We start from the raw sequence: 20,095 nt of genomic DNA, 5'->3' as shown, positions 1-20,095 counted from the left end.
AATGAGCCTTCTCCCCCTCATAAAAGAGGAAGTTGACACTTCTGAGTTGTCATGGAGGCAGACTGATGCAGGAAAATGTGAAGTTTTCACTTGAGACTTCTCCTAAAGACTTCTTCTGTTAAAATTAACATTCTGAATTTCATTAAATAGATACCAGTTCAGCCTATATTGTACATCTTAGGGAAGGAAAATTAAGTTAATTAACATAAGTGGGAGCTTGACTCACTTATTAGTTTAAATCTGTGCTGGATTTGGCATAGTGAAGGTTATTGATAATACACACATATTACAGACTATGTAGAATTCTTTGGCAAAGAAATGGGAAGGAAGGCACATTACATTACATTTATCTATGAATTCTAAATTTCTGTTTTAACATTTCAGCATGATGAAATTCATTGGACTGATTTTGTAATGTGTTGTGCCAGAAGTATTACATATTTTCTTGTTATTGCTAACATGAACAAAGTGGGTTGAGAGTTTTCTAGGTAAAAGGGGCTGAAGTGTTTATTGTCCTGGAAAATTTTACTGATGATAAATGAATCCAGTTTGTAAAGCAAGGAGAAAACAAAAGTTGAACTGGCTACATTTGAAATTCATTGCGCCATTATTAATAGCAGCTCTATCAAATATCAGTGCCAGGGTTTTGATTCACTCCATCAATAAGGACCAGCAAATGTGCTGTTGTGATCTTAGGAAAAGATCTGCAATGATCAGTGAAATGGTTGGAGATTGTAACACCCGCATTCAAGTTTCTCAACTCAAGAAAGTAAAGGAAGACGGGCGTGCTAGTAATTGCCAACATGAAGAATGAACTCATTTGATGCAGGTATAAATGCGGAGTTTGGGTGTTTCCTCTTGGTCGCACTCTGCAGTCAACTTGGATGACTGTCACCTTTTCTCACAAGAAAATAAATATTCAAAATAATGTTGTCCTATAACTGTATTGAAAATTGCCACAGCAGTGACCAAAACAGTTTGGGTACCAACATCTTTAAAAAAACTTCTATGTTCCACAGAAGAAAGTGAGTTTCTATCCCTTTAAATAATGCGATCACATACGACAGCTATTAAAGTCAATATTAAACAGTCAGAAAATGTTGATAAGTAACATTTTATTTGTGTCAAGAAGAAATATTGTCATAATTATATGCGTGTGGGGGGAGGGGTGAAAAGACTAAATACTGAAAACTAGAAAATTGACAAATTATACAAAAAAGTAACATTAATTGTATTGAGGAATTATTTACATTTTGCTCAAACACTGAATTTTTAATTATTATACAAAAAAGAGACACATACTTTAGTCATCTACCTGCATTTTGTCTACTTATTATAACCAAAAAATCTGTATACAGTGTCAGGCATTATTAAAAGTGCAATTTTTGCTTAAGTCATTTGAAGTCTGAGGTTTGGCAGAGTGAGTACACAAAAAAAGAATAAGACTAATAGATGCACAGATCATGTTTAAGACTTCCTCTATTACGGTTTTTAAAAAGAATAGTGTACCCAAAACTTAACATTCATTTTTAATAACTGTCACTTTAACATCTAAACAGCAACTAGTATGTTTTCTGTGTTTTCTTTATGTGTTTACATGCACGATCATAAAATGATATTGCTTAAAACCCAACAACAATGTTCTTTTATCAGGTAACATTTTTAAATGATAAAAGCAAGACCTGACTGCAACACGTTTTTAATATTTATATGTAAACACCTTTACAGATATTTGTACAAATACTTTTATTTTTGCATCAGCATATTGTTGTGCATGTAAACACATCAATGCCATTATTTGAAGTTATAATTATAAGGTGTGCCTTTGCTACCTTTAACACTGCCTCCTCATCCAGACTAACAAGTTGGACATTTTATTCAGTGAAGCTTGTTTTAACAGTGGCTGGTTTAGACTCACATACAAATCACACAAATTGAGATATTTCACATATTCTACATTGTCTTCACCAGTCCACTCCCACACGATACACTGGGCAAACAGATGGCAAAACTGCAGCTCAGACGTCCAATGACAGTCTGAATTGTTGTGCCCTTTGAGCCAACTCTTTGGCAATGTCCTGCACCTCCTGGAGAGCCAGTTTGTTGGGGAAGTTCAAAGCTGCCTTCTTGGTCATCATGGCCAGTTGCTTGAGATGGGCACACAGCTGATTGCTCACAGACAACATTTCCTGGCTGGCTTCATGATTTTTAGCTTCACTACACAAAGTGTTCACGAGTCTTTGGCCCACCATAATGACCAGCTTGCTGTGGGAGATGAACTTTTCAGGTGGCTGGCCATCATTCAGGCTACTTATAAACACACTGATGGCCTTCTGAATAGCTCCAAAATACAGCCGGCAGTGGTCAGAGATGGAAGGCTTCCTGGAGGTCTGGACTGGAGTGCAGGGGTTAACTGATTGTGATTTGGAAACCTTTTGAAGACACATTAATTAATACATTGGTTTAGAAAGTTGAAATCAGTTCACGTTTTGAACACAATACTGTGAGCTGTACTGGGAGGGTCACAAGTTTTTACCTGTTTTTTCAAGGTATCGCCATTTCTCTTTGATTTAAGACTGCTTTTTGCTGGTTTTAGTTGTTTGTCAAACTCTGTCTTGGTCTGTTAAAAAGCAGTAAAGAATTAATACTGAATATACTTAAGCAAGAGAACATCACGTTGATTAAAAGTGACAGAAAAGACATTTATAATGATATAAAAGATTTATTTTTCAAATGTCAATATGACAAAATGTTTCCTGAGCAGCAAATCAGTAAATTAGAATTATTTCCGAGGAATTATGTGACACTGAAAATTGGATGAAATGGCAAGTGAAAATGTAGATTTGCCATCACAAGAATAAATTATATTTTAAATTGTAATAATATTTCACAATATGAATTTTTACTGTTAATAGATCAAATAAATGCTTTAAAAGTTAAAAACATTAACTTCGCTGTCATTAATACAAATCAAATTAATAATTTCATTTTACTATTACATATAAGTCTTTAGCAAATATTAAAATTAATATCCATTTTCATACTGTACATTATAATGTCTCATAACATTTACAATGATTACTTTTTTTTTTTTACTTTTGTACATTTATCACGATTTAATATTGAATTTATTTTATAGTATAAATTTAATACTTAACATTTAATAATCAACCATTTATCATTTAAAGGCCATAGCATGAAAATAATTATGCTCTTATCCAGCTGAAGGTGTGGTTTTGCCTACCTGAAGTTGTACATAGTCACTTTCATCTATTCCGGAGTCTACCATTGGTTCACTTTTGCTCCTTTCAGACGTGTCTATATTTTCCACTACATCTGGTTCCTTAGCCAGCACTCTGAAAAGAAGCTTTCCGTTTGCATTCAGGATGGATACCAGCCTCTTCACATCCTCTGGTATGGTTCGAGCCACCATAACAAAGCGCTCCAGGTGGTCAGGTGTCTGAGACTGGCTGGCATCCTGAGCTAGCGTATCCAGCGGCCAGTCCACATCTCGCAGAGTCCTTGCAGCCTCCTGAAGGATCAAGCCTGAGTCTTCAACGATAGTGAGCTGCTTCAGCAACCTGGTCTGCAGGTTAAAGTCTGTCAGCCGCTGTGCATTACCTCTGACATCCAAAGCGAAGTTCAAGAAACAGGTGACAGAGTCCGTCACATCTTCGGTGGCCATGCGGATCTGATGGAGGTGTGGACTCAGATGCTCTTTGGTTCTCCATTGGCTGCTGACGAACAGCATAAGCTTGGGCACGGATTGGCACACTGCTTCTTGCAGCTCAAGCAACCTGTTGCTGACTTCTTCCTGTGATAGTGTGACCTCACGCAAGGGCTCAGGTTCAGGAGAACTTAGCACGAAGGAGTCACATGAGCTCCTGGAAGAACTTGAAGCAGTAGAGGAGGTGGACACGGTTGAGCTCCTCTGGTGGTCTTTATCGTCCCTTTTAATCGTCCCTTTTATAGGCTGCCTGGACATTGTCCTGCCCCTCGAGGGCCGACGATCAAGTTGGTCATGCATGGGTCCAGGTTTATCCCTGTACTCAATGGATTCCTGGCTCGTTTTAGAGTCTGTCTCAGGAGGGCTTTGCTTTCTGGGTAACACTGCAGGGCTCTCTGTTTGTTTAAGGCAAGGTGGGACATCATAAATGCATGTATTTGTTGAATTCCCAGTGTCTGTACAAGACTGCACCACTGCTTTGCTCGGTTTGGGGATGTCATAGAGGGGCTGGATGGGACCGTGCTTCATTTCAGGCCAGCTGTGATTAGGCAAAGTGTCATAAAGTGGCATAGTTTTGCGTGGCATGGTGCCATAGTAACAAGAGTTACTTTCTTGTTTTTGGGGGAAAACAGGCACGTCATAAATCCATTCAGACTTACAGGGTTTTGGCATGGTATTATAACGACATAGCGGCTTTTGAATACCGTCATTGATGGAGGGCACTGGGATGTCATAATTGGGTTCTTGGTAAGCCAATGGGGGTATGGTGGCGACCTTAAAAAGAAGGAAATAATTCACAATTTCACTTAGACATTTCACAAATTGATTCGATTCAGCTTTTGTACTGAATGAGAGTTATATCAGTAAAGATGTCTTCACAGTTTTAATGTGTTTGTTCGAGTTGCTGTACAGGAGTTACTATACTTACTTTTTTCTTGTTTAAAGTGGCGCTTCTTTCAAAGTCTTTGCTTGACATCAATGATGTTTTCCTTTCCAAAGGCTTCAGTGTAGATGGCTTCAAAAGACACAAATCAAAAGTTACACAATTTACGACGTTATCTTTGATCAGTATTATCTTGCTAAATATTTATTAAGGTGACATTCTACTCTTCTTAGTCATTTGAATGAATAACCACAAATGACAAGTGCACGGGTTTTTAAACATTTCAATGACAAAGACCCCCCCCCCCCCCAAAAAAAAAAACAATAAGTGTTATTTTGTAAAGAAAATATTTATTTTATTAATATTTGCTAAATTAAACGATCCTTACTGCATGATTAATTTTTGATTGCAACGATATAAATCATATATATTTATGTTATTTTCAGATATTTCAACATCTTTATCTACCCGCCATTAATATTAGGTGCATAAACTTGATGTGAGAAAAAAATGTTTTTTCTCACTATATTATTTATTTAATATTTTTTCTTTTTTTAATGATCTATGGAATTGTTTGTACTATTTCTGCAGTATTTTAATGCTGACCAAACAATCTCTGTCAATAAAAAGTACAAATGTTTTCTATAACTGCCCAGATTTCAGACTTCCTCAACTGGAAACCCTGGGCTAGCGAACAAGAGGACTTACTGTGAACAAGGAGGGTTTTCTCACCAGGCTTGGGACATCATATATTTCTATACCACGTCTGGCAGTTGAAGCCTGAAAAGCATAAAAATGTAAGTCTAGGCTAAAAAAAAAAAAAAAAAAAAAAAAACGTAACTAAACAAGCAAAAATGTGAATACTTTATATAGATGACAACACATGGCCCACTTCTTAAAGCGAGACAGGATCCTTTAAAGTGCTGTAAACTTTACTGTGTGCCTGCCCAATTAACCCAGATTTCTAATTGAAGCCATACTACACATAAGCTGCCAAGGCAAACATCTCTCTCTGAAACAGAAGGGGAAATGGGCAACATGTGAACCCAGCTACCTCACCTATTACACAGTTACTTGCACAGACACTTCTCTCTCTATCTCTCTCTCTCTCTCTCTCTCTCTCTCTCTCGCTCTCTCGCTCTCTCGCTCCTTTTCTTTGGGGTCCCTTGCCATAGGCCATAGATCTTCTGGTTGCAGTTAATGGTGTCTGAATTCTGTCTTTGCTTCTCTTTAACAAGCTCATAAAGCCCTTGCGCTACATACCTGTCCCCACAGAGAAAGGCCCCTGGTCCCCATCTGTGAACTCTTTGCCAGCAGGGGTTTCTGAGACACTGCTTGTTATTAGCCACTGTTCAACTTACAGTCTACTAAATCATCTACACATTCAGTTCTCCCTTTTATATTTTGGAATGACTGGCTATTGGCATTCAAGGGAATATTTAGTTGACTGTTTTCTGATTAAGCAATATCACATTAGTAAAGGCCCAATAACCTTAGAATCCACACCAATGGACAATAACATAGTTTATTATAAGCACTGTTCATATGTTGTCTGCCGCTTTAAATGCTGGAGCTCAAATGCCATTCGGTGTCTTTTTTTTTTGAAAGAATCCGTTGAGTCAGTGATTTAGTGACTCACGTTTGTTTCACATGAATCAGAGTTTTGAAACAGTCGATTGGATAAATGATTCAATTCAATGACTCGTTCATAACAACAGTCACTAGTGAAGTGACACATGGTGGGTATGTTAACATGCATTTACTTTCCATCAGTCAGAATGAATCCAATCCGAATGCAGATTCTGAAAGTTCTGTTATATGACCCCTAACATATTCGTTTAAAATGTATTTTAACATACACATCACAGAACGGTACATTGTAAGGTATTTTTTAAATTTGATTAAGAAAATAATCCGTTTCAGGAATTAACATGCTTATTTTTTTTCAAGTTGATCAGATTATTTCAGGTGTTCACCACTAGTTCTCAATCCGAAAAATGTATGTGGATCGAGCTCAGTCAGATTATAAACTGATTATTTGGGTGCGTATATAAACGTAGCCACTGATGTGCTGTTGTTCTAGTGAGAGACTTACGTCACGAGGAGAACTGGTTCCATCTAGATCCTCTTGTGCTGTGTGTTTATCTGGTGCAGGGACGGCTTTAAGAGGCACTTTATATATTGTACTCATTTCTTCATAAATGGGAATCGCTGGTGGCCTGGGGGCTTTTGGAGTTTGATAGATGTTCTGATGATTGTCCAAGTAGTCCTTCTCTGTTCCTAATTTCATTCTGATTTTCTCAGCCTCTGCTGGGGAAAGCGGAGCCAGGCGGTTCGCTGGTGCCAGGCCCTGACGTTCAAGAAGAGAACACTTCCACCAGCCGATGCTCCCCCCCACGTTTTTCTCTAGCACTGTGACGATGTCACCCTTGCGAAAAGCCAGTTCATCTTCAGTTTCGGCTGTGTTGTCATAAAGAGCTCTGGCAAACAGCGTCTGAAGGAAACAGAAGACAGAAGATGTGAGAAAATGGTCTCATAATAAGACAACTATTGGTTAGAAGAAGACACGTAATTACAATGACACACAATGAAGGACCACCACAGATGGCAGGGCTGTCTTGGAGTTGGACCTGAACAAACAATGGGTTTGTGTGACATGGATAATGGGTCTTTGCGTAACTAGGCACAACTTCGTAGCCCTGCTGAAAGAATGCCTGTGACCTTGTTCCCTATAGATATCCACTGAGACGTTGTCCTTGTTTTTAATTTGGCTTTGTTTTGTTTTTGTAGTCTGAACAGACTTTTCTCCTGTGTCTTATTGCAATATTGGTATAATAATGAAATATGGTCTGATAAAATGGTTTTGTTCTGTATATATATATATATACAAAATCTGGGGATAAAATAATATGTTTATTCAGAAAGGACACTAAAAATGTTACAAGTTGTAGAAGATCATCCACAAAAAAATTTGTTTTCAATACTGAAAATAATAAGAAATGAGCACCCTATACACAAATTAGAATGATTTCTGAAGGATCATGTGACTCTGAAGATTGGAATTATGATGCTGAAAATTCAGCTTTGCATCACGGGAGTAAATTACATTTGAAAATATATTAAATAAGTAAACAGTTATTTTAAATCATAAAAATATTTCACAATATTACTGTAATTACTACATCTTTGATTAAAGAAATGCATCCTCTGTGCTAAAAAAAAACAATTGTACTGACCCCAAGATTATATGTGTGTTATTGTGTATAAATATAATTTTAATAACCAAGACGATGTTCAGAAACGTGTTTAAATGCATTCATTTTTGTGTATGTTTTCTTAATATTCAGTACGCCAACTGAGAATGTGGATGTCCAAAGACAAATGTATGGATGGGCAGCCTTCCTCTCTGCTTGGTTTTCACATCCTGCAACAATTTTCTTTAGAAATAAAAGGAAACATCTTCTACACACTTCCTTAAAAGTCTGTATTTTAGATTCCCAAAAATACAACATTCAGGTTTCTGGTCTAGACTGCTTAACAGTGGGAAACATTTATAACAATGAATCCATTCAAATCATTTTTAGCAGAACTCCATCCGTACGTAAATTCAACAGTAGATCCGGAGTTGGATACTCAGGTACTTCACTTGTCTGTACGGTTATTTATAAATAGGCCCTCAGACACACACAAACACCTGCACCTGCAAATCAGACAGTAAATAAGAGATCTGATGCGGGTGACATCTGGAGAGCCCCTCACTCAGCACACATTACCCCACACACACATGCACACACGCTTCTAATATGTGCACACGTCCCTTTAAACCCCGTCCCATGTGTCACAAATTCCTCAGCAGCAACAGTCCTCATCCTACAAGCAGCATTCATATATATATATATATATATATATATATATATATATATATATTTATATATATATATATATATATGCATTTACCAAAATATTCCTTTAAAAAAAAAAATCTGATTGACTCACGACCCACCTAACACCTCAAAATGCAACTACTCAAATGAATAGCTGTCTGCAGAAATATGAGATCACTACCTCTTCGATGCAATGTACATGTGTGTATGTGTGTTCAGTAGTTGATGTTCAGCTCCCCCCCACCCCATATCCTCTTCCCCCACACACCAGCCTTCCTTCCTCAAAGCTCTCCTCCCCACTGATAATAGACGGAGGCAAACGCTGCCTTAAATGGCTCATGGAATTGCAATGGCTTCTGCAACAAAGCCTCTATTCAGCCCACATGACAGACATACTGAGCACCTGTTCTGCTCGCAAGCCCTCCACTCGATTGCAGCATGGGCTCTGGTTAATGCGCGCTGACCACAACAAACCGCAGGCCCTCCTACACTGATCCATACAGAGCAAAGCACGCCATGGCCAGTCCCAGCATGCTTTGTGTGTGCATGAGAACTTGGCTGCAAACGAGAACACCAAACCCAAGTTTCACCCACCTTGTGTGAGGTGGTTCGGCTAGCATACAAAATAATAGGATATGTATTTTTTGTGGTTATATGTGAAAGACTATTTCAGTTGGTGGTTTCTTGGCTAGGATACAGATTTTTTTTTATATCAGTCAGGCTCTTTCCTGGTCAAATATAGGCTTAATAATAATTACAATCATCTACAATAATGTAATACACCTAATTTGCATAGAAAAGAAGTTTGTACAGAAAAAAAATGCTGTGGGTACCTTTTGTGGTTACTGAATATGCAGAAACAACCACGCTGAAAATGGCTTGAACATTGTTCACACTCTTCACTACAACTAAAGAGTCTAACCAGCAGATTTTTGTGCTCAGATCCCGTGTGCTGAAATGTTGCGACTGTAATGAATCTGTCCAACCACACACGTGTCTTAAAAGGGAAGATTGCTGAGTGTGTACATTTCTAAGTTTGCGTTTGGAGTATGCGCGTGTGTACAGTGAGAAAGGAGGTCAAATTCAGCTGGGATTCCAGCACACGCCTGCTTGTGCAGATCAGACTCAGACAGCTGGCCTCAGCTCTCAAGAAGCAGCTGTCTCTCTCCTTCATGTCTCACACTCTCTCTCTCTCTCTCTCTCTCTCTCTCTCTCTCTCTCTCTGCGCATCTTGTTCTCTTGTGGGATAAAATCTGTGATATTATTATGTAAATGCATAGCATGGCTTATCTACATTTGTAGCAATTTATCAAGATCTTGTTAATACCTATCTTATTATTTCTACATGTAGAAATTCATATTTCATGTTATTTTATTTAGTTTATCAGAAAACGCATTTTGCATGGGGGCCCTGATCTCCCTGTTGAGTTTCTTTAGCAAAAAAAAAAAGATTTTACTGACTGTATATTGCACTTATTACATTTGGCTCCTCCCACATTAACCGAACTTCTCAATAGTAAGATTCATTATTACAGAAGTACATATGTCTGAACAAATGTAGCTGTAAAGTGTCAGAAGTGATGCATAAGTGTAAGCTTTTACAGTAAGAATGTTCACACTTCTGCAAAATTTAGTGTGTGAAGCTTCCCATTCACTTTAACCCCTCAATCCCGGCGTCAGCACTCCTCAGCAGATGATTCTATGAACGAGACAAATAGGTTTGATATTCAAAGAATGACGCACAAACAGACGTAAGAGCTTTTCATCTTTAGCACTTTCTAATGCAATATCCGTGGACCCCCAAATGAAAACTCATTTTATTAACTCCCATGCCCTTACAAATTTCATTACTTACTTTCTTTTGCAAAACACAGATGGTGATATTTTAAGGAAAGTTGTAACACATTTTCACTTTTTGTCCATTCAACGAAAAGTCATTAAGGGGTCTGTATGGGCAAAATTACACTGAAACCACACTTTTTTTTAATTTCCACTTTTTGTGTTCCAAAGAAAGTAAGTCAACGTTCTCTTAATTGAAAAATTGCACACATATTTATAACTGCAGAGCAGCTGTTGATAAGATAAAGTGTCCATATTTCCAAAGGAAGAATATTTTCGCAGTGAAAGGACTGCTTTGACATAAATATTTATAGTCTGCACGCAGGGTCACTGGCTCAGGCAATGAGCATCTCTCTTTACAGGGACAGGAAGCTGCTGTGTAAAGATGATATATTAGACTTTCCCACACTGAGTGAGTGCATGAGAATGCATCGATGTATGCCATCTGAGATGTGCTTCATGCAAATTGTGTACCTAAGAAAAATTCCACTTTCTTTTCCCAGCTCATTCCTTAGAGAATCCTAGTTTAAAGGGGTCATGACATGGGTTTTTTTATTTTATTATTATGGTCCCCTAGGTGCAATTATAGTATTACTATAGTTAAAAAAAAAAAAACTTTTAAAATGTAGTGAATTATGACATTTTCCCACCCTGTTTCTCATCCTTTGATTCAAACAGTCTGTTTTGGGTTGTTTCCCCTTTAAGAGTTCAGTGTTAACGCCCACTGTTATGATTGGCTAACGACATTTGACGGAACATTTGCGGATTGAGCGTAACTGTTTAGTAGCGAGTGATGCATTCGAAGCGATGGCTCTTGCAATGATAAAACCTTATATGTTTGAGCCGGAATCAGATGAGGAATCAGAGGAAAATGAACCATCACCACAACAACGAAGACTGGATCAGCCCGTGTCCACATGGAAAGTGAAACTATTTTGAATTAATAAAAAAATTGTAACCCGAGACACTTGAAAACGGTTTATTGTTGCATAATTATTCTATAGTTTAATATGCTAACAGTTCAACATTATTTACCTAATTTCAATGAAATGATAGGGTGTACTGCGGACAAAAATGCATGCACAGGCCATATTTGAAGATGCAGCATTGATAAGGCAACATTTTTAATCTTCTATTACATGTAGGCCTACTAGAAAGGCGACATATTTTCAAGATTCTCTTATACAAATAAACTGCATCCATTTTTCCCTGACGTCAGGATCTTTCGGCAGCGTATTCAAAGATGTTGTTTGTCCACAGCCAGGAACAGCACATCTGCGTGGCATTGTAATTTTCCTGTACACAGACCCACTCGCTGTCCGTCGACTGAACACTTGTGAGGCGCGCAGCGCGACAACGACCCGAAATGAGCGTAGTTGTCTTGTGCTGGAGGCGGTCATATGCAAATGGTTGGAACGTCACTTCGCACCGTGACGTCACTTCTTACCATGGATCCAGAACGAGCTGTATTTAGAGCTTGATTAAATAAATGGCTCGTTTATAATGGGGAGGACGTCTTAAGCTATGAAACTTGCAGGACGTTTTAATGGTACAAAGACCTCTTATATTCCAAAAGATCAAGGCAAATTTGGTTTCTCATTTCATGACCCCTTTAAGGCTTGATTAGAAGTGACAACTTTATCCCACTCTTGTCCCAAGCATTGGGGAGTAGTTTTGTTTTGACTATCGGCATGAAGTCTGGTTCACTTTGCAGGGAGTGAATAAAGCCCTCCTGTAGTAAATCGATGCATTTTTGTAAAAAAAAAAAAAGAAAAATCCATATTTAAAGGTTTTATAAACCGTAATCTCTAGCTTCCGCTAACTGTTGGACGGGCAGTCAGAATAGAACACCGTTCCGGCGGATGATGGAGGATGTTATAATAGACATTAGGGTCCGGTGAGAATATGCAAGTCTTGCACGAATCAATGTTTGTTTACAGGAGCAAGGGAAGCAATGTTTCCCTACTTTAGCAAAGGAAACCCAGTCTCCTCTTGGCTTATATTGAAATCCTCGAACATTTTTCTCTACAAATCTTAATTTTCGTCATCTGCCAGAATGGTGTTATTCTGAACTCGCATATGACAATTAGCAGAACTACTGCTTATAAAGTTTTAAAAATGGATATTTTTCTTACAAAAAAACATTGATTCGCTTCAAATAACTTAACACTTTGAGGGCTTGAGGGTGAGTAAATTTTGGGGTAATTTTCATTTTTGGGGGAACTATTCCTTTAATATTAGTTAGTACACGGTTCTCTGGAATACATGAACATATAATATTGCTCAATGTAGATTCATAAACATTTACAATATGTTAATTTATACAACTTAAATGCAAAACAATGAATAAATCAATACATAAAGAACAAATAAGTAAATAAATAACTGACTGTAGAGGACGGTTTAGGTTATGATATGGCATTGGTAAGAACTAGGTCAGCGAACAGTTATTTATATATGCACCCAATGCATATATAAACCGTCCAAATTCTTTGGTATTTCCTGTCTCACAACAATGATATCATATACAAACCTCTCGCTTCTCAGAGATGACTTCCTGGGACCTATGCTTGCAGCCAGTAATATCTAAACATAATGTCTATGTTTAGATATTACTGGCTACAAATTCCCCTTCTTGAAATTGATGCATCACAGTAAATGTCATACATCTACATAACATAAGGACTAAACTATTTAATATAAAGACAAACGGCAGATTATGCCAGTCATGATTGATATACTGCAAATAAAGACTCGTGGACTATTTTGCAGAGCTGATTTTTTTTCTTATTTTTCTCTCTTTTCCTGGTTTCATGTAGAAGCTGGTTTCCTGACCCTTCATGTCTTCTGCTTTTTTATGCACATACTATCACGACCTTCTGACACCTTCCTATAGCTGAGGCAACATACAGCTCAAACCACCAAATATTTGTGGATATTTTTTCCCAAATCCATTAAGTTGTTAGCTTCCACTGTTCCAGTTCTAGTATTAAATTTAGACACAAATGTGAATATGAATTTTAAAATGTTTCTGCATGTATCATGTATTAAAGTACAGCTTACGAAATGGAACCAAATAGCACGTTGACTTGGTATTTTTATTGCAGAGGAACTGTCTTTCAAATAAATGCTATTTTGAATGACTTTGCTACCAATTTTGGTCCAGGGAAATGGAAAACAGAAGTTCTCAAAAGAGAATTTAGAGTTATTAACCATTTGATTAAGCAACTTTTTTAACGACTTGTTGGAAGTGTGGAAGGAATCAGGCCGGTCTGTGGGAGAGATTTTGCAATAATATCTGTCGTGTCACACGGCAGATGATTAAAATACTTGCAAGATCACAGAAATGGCCAGAAGGTCAGATGACAAAGAAACCTGGAAGTAGCGAATAAATGCTAACATTCACTTTTAGGGTAATTTTTTTAAATTAATATTTTTATGCTGAGAAGACTCATTCAATTGATCTAAATTGACAGTAAAGACATTCAAGTTAAAAAGATTCATCAAAGAAACTTGAATCCAGATGAATTATGTTTTCAACAAAACTATTAAGCTGCACAACTATTTTCAACATTGATATCAATAAGAAATGTTTTGTTAGCAGCAAATCAGAATGATTTCTAAAGGATCATGTGAAACTGAAGAATGGAGTTATGATGCTGAAAATTCAGTTTTGCTCTCAGAAAAAAAATTACATTTTAAAATAAATTTAAAGTGTTTTAAGTTTGAATATTTCACAATTATTTTATTTTTTTACTGAACTTTGATCAAATAAACACAGTGCATAAGAGACTTCTTTAAAAAAAAAAAAAAACTATGTTAGTAGAATTAGCGTAGAACGATAGAAAGGTATTGTATTTTAAAGACTGCAATTAGTTTGTACTTAATAATGTGATAATGTAAAAACACTGGTCACTTTAATGCAAAGTGACCAATTATTTTTCCATTATGTCAGTAGAAAGCGCACATAAAAGAAGTGCACATAAAACTTTGATACGTAAACCCAGATCAGGAGTCAGTCAGTACAGTAGATCACGCATTTGGACATCAGCTTTTCTGATCGTCGGCCTTACATTACATTCTAACCTTAAATTAATTCCTGTTAACTTCCTGTCCAGTCCAGTAAACTGAACCGACCTGGATTAAGAATTATAATAAAATAAATACGGCTAACATCAAACTCGCTCAATATTCTCAACGAATCACACAGGCAAATAGATAAATATTTACTCAAATGTCATGTGCTATATCTGATCTGATTGGCTTTGCAATTATGAGCAAACAGGCTACACATATGAAGGTACAAACTGCAGCCATGGTTGGAAATGTCAAATAAAGATCAGCAGTTCAACACTAACAGCATCAGATATCCATAGGAAACATGGGACTTTCTTCAGGAATAGCAAAAGAGCTTATCCCCCCTCAAACCTGTAACCTCTCCAGCCCTACTCAACCCTAGTTTCAAAAGAAGAGAGCATGTTAATAACAGCCATAAAGTGCCATTCTCTTCCTTTCACTCTCAGGGTTAGCAGTGTCACGTTACACAGCACCTTCTGCAAAATTAGGGGGTATATACGAGGCTCAGGGCAGTGAGGGCAGTGAGGACAGAACAGTATAATCCCAGAAGTTTGATGTGGGCAAGCAAAAAATATCTATTGTACAGAAAACAGTTCTTGTTTGAAACACTGACAGCAGAGGTTGGTAGGTTCCTCTGAGAAATAATTTAATATTTCTAGTTCGTTCAGGGTCAAAATGGTCTGAAGACGCACCTAAAGAAGTGCTATTTTGTTTCTAAAGTTAATAGTGAAAAATACTGACCTCCATCTCTCTGAGATATGAATCCTATGATAAATCAGTTCATAAATCCAATTCAAAAGTCCATGTAGAATTGACAGACAGAGCCAATCTTGTCCAACAGCATCTGTGAATCTGTCTGTGATTCGGTTTTTATGACGGTCTGCTATTCTTCTATGTTCTCCGGTCTTCTTGTTGTTGTCTCTCACACACACTCACACACACATTGCCCAAATTAACCAGTCCAGACACTTCACAATAAGGGGCGGGGAGTGCAGCATTCACTCATGACATGTGTCTTGCTCTCATGCATATCAGCCAATCCGAATCCCCTTGAAACAACTGCTACCACACCTCCTCCAAACTTCTACGAAAATGTGGGAGAATATCTGTGGGTCTGATTTTAAAAAGAAGAAAAAAGCAGAAGTTGGTCAAATGCGATTGTAGGTTCTTTTCCAAAAGAAAGACAAAGTCTTTCAGTCTGACTATTATTTTACTTCCACTATTTGTTTTACAAATCTATTTTCACTTTCGTCTTTGCACATGGGTGTGATGTATTGTATTGTTTTAATAGGGCAGATTCTCCAGTGGACAGACTTTGCTGTCAGGACAACAGATAGAGCCCCTGGAAAGGGCTGGTGGGGGTGGGACACCAATGATTTACAACAGTAGTTCTCAGCTGGTCTTTAATAGAGAATTAGAGATCAGTGGTTGTGACCCAAAAATGGGTCACATGTCTGCTCTAATTAGGTTGTGGACAACATAGAATAAAACAATGTTAGATGCAAATAATAAATTACCAAATATTTCATAATTTGTAAAGTTGCACTTCCTTTTTTCATGATGACATCAAGTACCGGCATGCATTCGATCACACTCTACACTATCATGAAGCTATGAAATAAAATATGACCTAGGAAGAAAAAAAAAAGAAAAAAAGATTTACTCGTACTGGGAATAAACACAATTTTTCTTTTTTTTTTGGCAGTTAATTATTGGTTGCAAAATTATTAGTGAATCGGACATATAGATGCCAAAATATTTCATTCTTGAGCCTATGTCACACTCTAAAAACTGCTGGGTTGAAAACAACCCAATTTGGGTTATTTTGACAACCCAGCGCTGGGTCAAAAAGGGACGAACCCAGCGCTGGGTTGTTTTAACCCAACGAGTTGGGTTATCATATTTAACCCAGCCTGCTGGGTTGCCTTTTTTATAGTTTAAAATGACTATATTGCAGGGTTTAAAAAAACAGAGCGGGTGTTTTTTATCAGTGTATTTCAGAAGGAAAACTACTGTATTTAGAAAATGTTCGATATCATTTCGAATGTGCTTGATAAGGCAGCGTTTGTGAGCTCAGCACCGCTCTGCAGCCGTTACCGGAGAAACCTACCTCTCCCGCTCTTAGCGCCTCCTGCTGGCAGAAAATAAACTCGCAGAGTGCAGCCATGTGGGGAAACAATGCATTTCTACGTTAAAATTAACCCAAATTGAGCTAGGCATTAAACCTACAAATGTTGTTCATTTTAAATATCACTTTTACACACAAATAATAATTACCAAAAGGAAAATATTTATTAAAAAACAAGAGAAAAGTCAAAAAGTAACATGTTAGAAGAAAGCATTGAACATTTGATGAATATAACTTAAAATCAAATTGGACTTTGTTCAATTGTATATATTGTATAAAAATATACGAAAACACATACAATAAATTTACAATTAGTTAGGTTTTTTTCCAACTATTCTGGCATGACAGTACACAAATCACAACATTAACTTTGATATTATAACATTTAACAGACGCATGTGTGTGTGTGTGAAAGAATGTGAGCAGGTGTATGAATGACAGAGTGTAAACTCTTCTACTAAACAACACAGAAAAAGCATTTAACTTTTTTTTTTAAACAAATTATACACTTACAGTTTGTTTCATAGTCCATGAATACAGATCATGCATCACAGTCAATTTTCATGATCTCTTTAGCATAACTGATGTAATCATGAAGAAACCCCATCTGCACAGCATGTGACATCTACATCATCCAGGGCAGCGTCCTCCTTTAAAACCACTGCTGTTTAGGGGAAAGAAGATTCTCCTCTCTGACCAGGATTCATCCCAGTCACTGCCTGTTCTTCATCAGTGGCCTAAGAGAAACACATTTGAAAAAATTAAACATTTATTTAAACTATCCATTTTCAGGTAGAGGTGTATTCACATCCGTAAGGATAGGTAAATAATCGGTTTTAAAGTTTCAACACTTTGTGCGGTTGTTTAATGTCTCAGTCCACCACAGCGCTCCAGAATGCTTTCAGAAAGCTTCTTTACTGAAACATTAAAACAGACATGACATTCACATACCTCACAATATTCACGTACATGGAGGGCTGCTCTTCAAACCGTTAGTTCACCAAATAATTAAAATGTTTATAATTTACTCTCCTCATGTTTTTCCAGACTCATACAAAATCTGATCATTTTTTGGAAAACATATGAATATATTTAATATTCTCTTTTTGTGTCCTCCATTGCTGGTCTGGGAGACCAGTATTTTATTTTGAACATACATGTTTGCTATCATATAATTTAAGATGTATTCATATATAAATATCAGAATTTACTTCTACAATAACTCTATATTTATGAAGCTTGAAAATACTGATTATCTAAACTATAAATGGATTAACAAATATTATGAGAAAACTAAAAATATATTAATTTATGTTGTAAAGACAGACAAAAGTCTTATAGGTTTGGAATGACTTGAGGGCAAGTAAATGATTTTTTGTGTGAACTTTACCTCTAAGAGCGAAGACCAAGAATAATGACTCTCCAAATCAGACAACTCCAAAGTTGGTTTGAGTTCTGCAATAAAAAACACAGACATCAATGGTCTTAATGAAATGAGCACGTAATCACACTGTTGTTGCATCAAAATGTGAAGTAAACCGGCAGGAGTTTACAGAAAAATTTATTTTCTAAAAATAACTTACATAAAATCTCAAAGGAATGATGCTCTCCCATGTCTCTTGCTTTTAACATCTACAAAAACAAAAAACAAACATTATTTTACTCTTAGTAAAACACAACAACAACTGATAACATGAAATTATGAAGTTTACTTGCCTTATACGATCTTTCCCTCTCTTCAGAAGAAGCTGAGAAAACCACCTCCTCACACAAGCAGACTTCTGTGTCCTTAACTCCAGTTAGTTTGAGTTCTGCAAAGAGGGACATCAATGGTTTCAATAAAATATTAACATATACATACATATATAAAATCACACTGTTTTTGCATCAAAATGTGAAGTTAACAGGCAGGACACAACAGAAACATTAATTTTCTAAAAAAAAAAGTAATAATAATTTAACTCACATCAGTCTCAAAAGAATGAAGTTATCTTGTCTCTGGATTTCAACATCTAAAAAAAACACACATTATTTTAGTCTTAGTAAAAATAAAGATAACTTGATGTTATTCTGAAGTTTACTCTCCTTAAACCGTCTGTCCCTCTCTTCAGAAGAACACCTCCTCCTCATCCTCACACAGGTCTGTGACTCCTCACACAAACAGCTTCTGTGTCTTTAACTCTCAGCGCGAGGACAATGAAGACAGGAGCTGGACAAGTCTGAAATATTACATGTAAAACATACTTTTAACAGTTACCACTTCATCAGCCTCAAAATAATTATGCTAGTCTTTACTACACAATGCCGTTTCCTTTAGGAGACAAACATACATTCAGTTTAACCGCGAAAAAAAAAGACAAATTCACATGAGCGTAACCGTGACCATAACCGTCTGTTAACGCCTCAAAGAGAACAGATAATGTAAAATCTTATGTAAATATGACAAAATACATTCACAGACGTTATATTAAAAGTACATCCTCCGTTCAGTAACGTTACATGAGGCAGTTAAGACCTCCGTGTCCGAGGCGAAAACCGCGTCCGTTTTTATATATAACGTTAAGCTCCTTTGTTTCCGCCTTTCATAAAACCTTCCGCCTTTCATACAAACGGGTAAACAATAAAAGATAACTTTACATTTTGAATATTCAACGTTACTTACCATAGTCTTTCACTCGCTTCTCGCTTCTATCACGCTGAGAAAATGGCGGCTGCTCGCACTGGAGACGTACGATTTTGACGTGACGTGCGTGCTCTCCTTCACGTCCGCGTCCTCAACCCACCCCGCTGGGTTAAAAAAGAAAGTTATTTTCAACCCAAAATTGGGTTAAAACATCCCAAAGTCCTATTAAACGGCCTCAACCCAGCAGTTGGGTTGAAAAAACAACCCAGCGTTTTTTAGAGTGCATGTACATTTAGATAATTTTGTGCCTGTTTAATGTTAATAAACATCCATGTGTGCTTAAAGGAAATTTCGTATGAAAATCAAAACACACGCAGAAACATATGTTAATTCATTCAAGTTATATATATATACCATATAACTCTAATTTCTGCTAGGATCTGTAAATACTCTGGACAAACATTACAACTCTGTAATTACTTGTGTTACCTGTTACGTGTAAACTCTTCTCTTGTGAAGCCAATGAGCTCATTGCCTTTCACTAAAACCGAACAAGTAAACCCGGATCTGTCACACAGTGGACAGGCTAAGGCACACTCATTGTAAATGTGACTGTGTTAGCACCATTAAGAGTACTATCAGTGCCAAGAAAAGGAGGATCTTGAAACCGCTATGAGGAATTACCCTTCTGCGTCAAATAACGTTAGGCAATTTAACCTAGAAAAATTCTTGCCTCAGAGGAAAAAATATATATATATTTTTAGATGTTCCAAACTCATCATGACCTTAACATCTGACATTACTGAATAAACTCCAAATATATGAGGACAGTTCATTTTTAAATATCTGCAATTAGTGTTCTATGGTATTGTGAGAGCTAATGTAGTGTTCAACTGTTCGCTACAGTTTACAGAAAATTGCAGGCCAGGTTTTA

At 36.9% G+C, this 20,095-nt stretch overlaps 1 protein-coding gene and 2 long non-coding RNA genes across 3 annotated transcripts; all 3 read right to left on the bottom strand.

Annotated features, from left to right (window-relative positions):
- Positions 1-1,098: 1,098 nt before the first annotated feature.
- LOC128022264 (cas scaffolding protein family member 4) lies at positions 1,099-15,473 on the bottom strand. The gene is made up of 7 exons (XM_052609634.1): positions 15,152-15,473; positions 6,706-7,104; positions 5,319-5,390; positions 4,656-4,742; positions 3,245-4,501; positions 2,537-2,620; positions 1,099-2,432 (listed from the first exon to the last, which is right to left on the bottom strand). Exons 1-7 carry the CDS (start codon positions 15,155-15,157, stop codon positions 2,019-2,021), a joined length of 2,319 nt encoding a protein of 772 aa, XP_052465594.1. The 5' UTR covers positions 15,158-15,473; the 3' UTR covers positions 1,099-2,018.
- Positions 15,474-16,318: 845 nt separating this feature from the next.
- Positions 16,319-18,176, bottom strand: LOC128022270 (uncharacterized). Its single transcript, XR_008185891.1, has 3 exons — positions 18,122-18,176; positions 17,929-17,993; positions 16,319-17,275 (listed from the first exon to the last, which is right to left on the bottom strand). It is a non-coding gene; the product is annotated as an uncharacterized LOC128022270 (long non-coding RNA).
- Positions 18,177-18,253: 77 nt separating this feature from the next.
- LOC128022269 (uncharacterized) lies at positions 18,254-19,442 on the bottom strand. Its single transcript, XR_008185890.1, has 3 exons — positions 19,201-19,442; positions 18,505-18,757; positions 18,254-18,349 (listed from the first exon to the last, which is right to left on the bottom strand). It is a non-coding gene; the product is annotated as an uncharacterized LOC128022269 (long non-coding RNA).
- Between the last annotated feature and the right edge of the window lie 653 nt (positions 19,443-20,095).

The sequence above is a fragment of the Carassius gibelio genome, chromosome A11 (assembly GCF_023724105.1).
Source record: "Carassius gibelio isolate Cgi1373 ecotype wild population from Czech Republic chromosome A11, carGib1.2-hapl.c, whole genome shotgun sequence".
Lineage (NCBI taxonomy): Eukaryota > Metazoa > Chordata > Actinopteri > Cypriniformes > Cyprinidae > Carassius > Carassius gibelio.
This window is presented reverse-complemented; position numbering and strand designations above follow the sequence as displayed.